This window comes from Psammomys obesus, unplaced genomic scaffold, assembly GCF_907164565.1.
Source record: "Psammomys obesus unplaced genomic scaffold, mPsaObe1.curated_primary_1811, whole genome shotgun sequence".
NCBI lineage: Eukaryota > Metazoa > Chordata > Mammalia > Rodentia > Muridae > Psammomys > Psammomys obesus.
The window spans coordinates 1-5,646 of NW_026589156.1; the positions used below are offsets into that span (position 1 = coordinate 1).

Consider the following 5,646-nt stretch of genomic DNA (forward strand, 5'->3'; position numbering starts at 1 on the left):
GCAATTTCTATTGAGGATGAGGAAGAATGAGGTGAATGGTTCTTTGATTGACCATAGAGCACGACTTAAATTTTGTCTTATTTCCAATAATAAAGCATACGTTTTCTGTTACTGTATTTTAGGCTACAATTGGGAAAGTCATAATATAGAAGAGCATTTTCAAAGTTCTAGAAGACATGCAAGGTAATTTTCATTGTAAGCTGATATGAATATGGTTCTGAGAAAATTTTAATAAGTTCTGAAATTTTGAAAGAGAAGGGACAGTGTAAATGAACTGTTTTAAGTGTATTTATTGATGATGACTAACTTGTTACTAAACCATGTACCTCCATGTTAGATATTTGATGTGTGTTTGCAAGGCACTCCTATAAGAAAGAATGCAAGGAAATCATACTTACGCAAGATCAATGATTAAATTGTTTACTCATTAGCACTATGAGGTAAAACTGCAATTTGTTTAGTCTCCTACAACTCAGATATTGCCAAATATATTCACAGTAAATAGGTGATGAAATTATATCCAAAACACTATACGAATCAACTCGTCCATAGTAAAATGAGGTTACTCATATACTTGTAGTAATATGCCTAAGTTTTGTGAGAAGGGCCATTTTTTAGAGTCAAGAATTTTGTTGTGGAAAAACGATAACCCCTATAGCATGTGTCTGTGATGAACAAAAATCAAATGTGTGACTGCATCATGGAATCATGTCATTTATTATTCTTTTTATAGTTTGTTATATTATCATGTATCACAGTGAGTAGAAGTCATTTTAATATATGTATATGGAAAGAAACAATGTACCACCCAGAACAACTAAAAGGTATAGTAGTCCCCATTTTGAGTAGATGTTTAAAAATAGATACCTATTATGATTTATATGGGCTATTTAGAGCTGCAAGCAATACAAATAATGACACAGAGGCTTTTTAATATTTTAAAGCTTAGGCAATTTAACTGGGCAGATTCTGAACACCTTTTTTTCCCTAACACAAACCTAGCACAGTATCCCAATGCATGGCCAGTTCTACCTCTTTGTTAATGTTCATGTTCATCTGTTAACCTCATTGTCATGCTGGTGAGTGGCCTGTCATTTGCTTTCTCCTTCCCAGAAACCCTCTCTCACTCAGAAGTTCTGTCCTTCATTTTGTGCTCTGCTATCACTTATTAGCTCTGTCTTATTTCCAATAAATAAGTAAGGAAGGACAAATGTTTACAAAATATAGGACAGGTGATCAGCTGTAGAACTAACAATACTATGATTTCATCAGTACTGAACTGATTGCTGGCTCAACAGTTAGCATTCACATATACTGGCATACTTTCACACAATATACACCATCATCAATTAACTGTTTTTTCACCTTCATTAGGAATTCTCACAAAATCACACTGCAAAAAATATAGTTTTAGGTATATACAAATTATTCTTTTACTCAGTTATCTTTACATATTTATTTTGGCTCACAGTATGGGGAAAGTTATTGATCTAGTCATTCTGTTAAAGCTCTGAGGTATTGCAGTTTTCTACTAATATGTGGTAAAACATCTTATAGAAGAAAGTATATAATAAATGTGAGCCAGGTAACAAATATTTTTACCATCACATTTATTTTCAAATATGCAAAACAACCCGTAGAGAAGGAGAACACCGTGAATATAAAAATAATGATGAAAATTCAAAATGTAATTCTTCTTTACCTTTAATTCAAATCGCAAAATTAAGTCATGTGGCAAAAACATCCATTAGTGTAATGAATGTGGAAAAGCTGTCATATGTGCCAATTATCTTTGCAGGTATGAAAACAATCATTGTGCCGACAAACTCCCTGAAGATACTCAATATGAAGTCTTTGCACATCACAGTAGTCCCCACACATGTAAAAGTATGCATACTGGTGCGGATAACTATGAATGTAGCCAATATGGTAATGCCTTTGCACAGAAAAGTCATGTCCTAAGACTCAAAAGGATACATAGAGTAGAGAGCCCTCATGAATGTAACCGATCTGGTAAAGCCTATGCAACTAACAGTGATCTCCTAAGACATAAAGGAATTCACACTGGAGAAAAACCTTATGAATGTAATCAATGTGGTAAAGCTTTTGTACGTAACAGTCATCTCCTAATACATAAAAGAACTCACACTGGAGAGAAACCGTATGAATGTAACCAATGTGGTAAAGCCTTTGCATGTAACAGTGATCTCCAAAAACATAAAAGAACTCACACTGGAGAGAAACCTTATAAATGTAACCAATGTGGTAAAGCCTTTGAACAGAACAGTAATCTCCTAGTTCATAAAAGAACTCACACTGGAGAGAAAACTTATGAATGTAACCAATGTGGTAAAGCCTTTGCAACGAACAGTCATCTCCTAGTTCATAAAAGAACTCACACTGGAGAGAAACCTTATGAATGTATCCAATGTGGTAAAGCCTTTGCTGATAACAGTAGTTGCCAAAGACATAAAAGAACTCACACAGGAGAGAAACCTTATGGATGTAACCAATGTGGTAAAGCCTTTGCATGTAACAGTCATCTCCTAGTACATGAAAAAACACTCACTGGAGAGAAACCTTATGAATGTAACCAATGTGGTAAAGCCTTTGCATGTAACAGTAGTCTCCAAAAACACAAAAGAATTCACACTGGAGAGAAACAATATGAATGTAACCAATGTGGTATAGCCTTTTCACAGAACAGTCATCTCCTAATACATAAAAGAACTCACACTGGAGAGAAACCTTATGAATGTAACCAATGTGGTAAAGCTTTTGTACGTAACAGTCATCTCCTAATACATAAAAGAACTCACACTGGAGAAAAACCTTATGAATGTATCCAATGTAATAAAGCCTTTTTACAGAACAGTCATCTCCTAAAACATAAAAGAACTCACACTGGCGAGAAACCTTGTGAATGTAACCGATGTGGTAAAGCCTTTGCATGTAAGAGTAGTCTTTTAGTACATGAACAAACTCACACTGGAGAGAAACCTTATGAATGTAACCAATGTGGTAAAACCTTTTCACAGAACAGTCAACTCTTAATACATAAAAGAACTCACACTGGAGAGAAACCTTATGAATATAACCAATGTGGTAAAGCTTTTGTACGTAACAGTCATCTCCTAATACATAAAAGAACTCTCACTGGAGAGAAACCTTATGAATGTAATCAATGTGGTAAAGCCTTTGCTGATAACAGTAGTTGCCAAAGACATAAAAGAACTCACACTGGAGAGAAACCTTATGAATGTAACCAATGTGGTAAAGCCTTTGCTGATAACAGTAGTTGCCAAAGACATAAAAGAACTCACACTGGAGAGAAACCTAATGAATGTAACCATTGTGGTAAAGCCTTTGCATGTAACAGTAATCTCCAAAAACATAAAAGAACTCACACTGGAGAGAAACCTTATGAATGTAATCAATGTGGTAAAGCTTTTGTACGTAACAGTCATCTCCTAGTACATAAAAGAACTCACACTGGAGAGAAACCTTATGAATGTAATCAATGTGGTAAAGCCTTTGCATGTAACAGTGATCTCCTAGTACATAAAAGAACTCACACTGGAGAGAAACCTTATGAATGTAATCAATGTGGTAAAGCTTTTGTACGTAACAGTGATCTCCTAGTACATAAAAGAACTCACACTGGAGAGAAACCTTATGAATATAACCAATGTGGTAAAGCCTTTGCCGATAACAGTAGTCGCCAAAGGCATAAAAGAACTCACACTGGGGAGAAACCTTATGAATGTAACCAATGTGGTAAAGCCTTTGTAGATAACAGTGCTCTCCGAAGACATAAAAATCCATGTTGCAGAAAATCCTTATAAATATAACTAATGTCATGACGTCTTTTCATGTAAGACTTATCTTGAACAAGAACACTTATTGGAGTGAAACGCTATGAATATAACCAATGTGTGAAAAACTTTGCCTGCCATAATAATCTCCATGTACATAGAAGAAGCACACTGGATAGAAACTTTATGAATATAATCAATGTGATAAAGCATTTTGACATAATAGTAATCTCCTATGACATAACACATACGAGAGAGAAACCTTATGAATGTAATTAAGGTGGTAAAGCTATTGAATGTAACAGTAGTCTAATACAAAAAATATCTCACACTGGAGAGAACTATTATGGATGTAATCAATGTGTTAAAGCCTTTGCATGTAACAGTCTTCTCCTAATAAATAAAAGAGCTCACACTTGAGAGAAACCTTATTAATGTAATCTATGTGGTAAAGCCTTTTCACATATCAGTCAACTCCTAGTAAAAACTTGCTCTACACAATCATCTTCAGTGTCATGAAAGAATTCATAATGGAATGAAAGACTGAGTGTATTTACATGGTGAAGCTATTCCACATTTGTATAATCTTTGTCATCATGAAAGAATTCATACAGAGAGAAACTTTATGAATGTGTTAAAATGGGAGACCTTTGCACATATCTATATTCTACATCATCATAAAAGTTTCAAAATGGAGAGAAAAATCTGAGAATATAATCAATATGGTAAGGCTTTTGTGTTCTTCTGTCCACTGAATCCAATACAACTCAAACACATCAATACAGATGAAAAAAAAATATCGTCATCCAGTTTGATGAAGGACACATAATGTTGAACTGTGATGCCTACACATCCAATGAACTCGAAAGTTACAGAGGTTCTGAGCTTGAAAATCATAAACATCTTTACTGTTTTACAACTGAATTATTTCCATCAGTCATGGTTTAGGGATATGGGATTTGTTTACATCATTGAGAAAGTCACCTGATGCAAAATGTAGATTTTACAGTCAAAACAATCATATCCAGTTGTTCTTTTGTGGTTAGGAAAAGGTATTATGTTTTAGGAAAGAGAATCTGTGGTTTGGATCAGTCATTATGTTAGGGGACCAGAAACCATGGTATGGAACAGTCATGTTTTGGGCAACAAAAGTTAAGTATTTAAAGCTGGTCAGCTATTGGGAAGTCTACAGCTTTCCTAGGGACTATGAACTTAAACTTATGTTCACCCTATAAATCAATGGAGGCTGGAATTTAAAAGGCAATACTTAAGGCAAATTGCTTTTGCATGATCCCACATAATTTGCTTTTACATGTTTTGCATATCAAAGTCATCTTCAAGTATACAAATGAACAGATAGTAGAGAAAAACCTTACACATGTCTTCAATGTGATAAAGCCTTTCTTAATACAGTTATCTCCAAATACATAAAAGAAAACACATTGCAGTAAAACCCTCTGAAGAAGCAATGTGGTAAATCCTTTTCATAGGGTTTTCTTTGAAATCATGAGAAAAAAGTCATGTTGCAGAGAAACCCCATGAATGTAGTCAATATGGTAAAGTTTTCTGCTTCATGGTACCATTATATAAGAGCAAAAGGTTTACTGTGTGGGATACATCTTTAAACCTTTGCCTATCACAGTAGTCTTTGAGAACCTAAAAGAACTCATTCTGTAGAACATCTGTTAGAATAAAAGATTTGTTAAGGTCTTTGACCCACCCACTTGCATTCAATTACACTACATTAGTTTGGAGGAAAATTCTAACAAGTGTCAACAATGTACGCATGTGTTTGTGACATCCATCCTTAATTTGTTTCCAATTGAAATCT

At 34.4% G+C, this 5,646-nt stretch overlaps 1 protein-coding gene across 1 annotated transcript; it reads left to right on the forward strand.

The window, feature by feature from the left end:
* Positions 1-122: 122 nt before the first annotated feature.
* Positions 123-4,307, forward strand: LOC129674935 (zinc finger protein 260-like; the record flags this gene model as incomplete). Its single annotated transcript, XM_055605011.1, has 2 exons — positions 123-183; positions 1,799-4,307. Coding segments are annotated over 2 exons (2,108 nt in total), but the record flags the coding sequence as incomplete, so codon positions are not given.
* Positions 4,308-5,646: the final 1,339 nt, after the last annotated feature.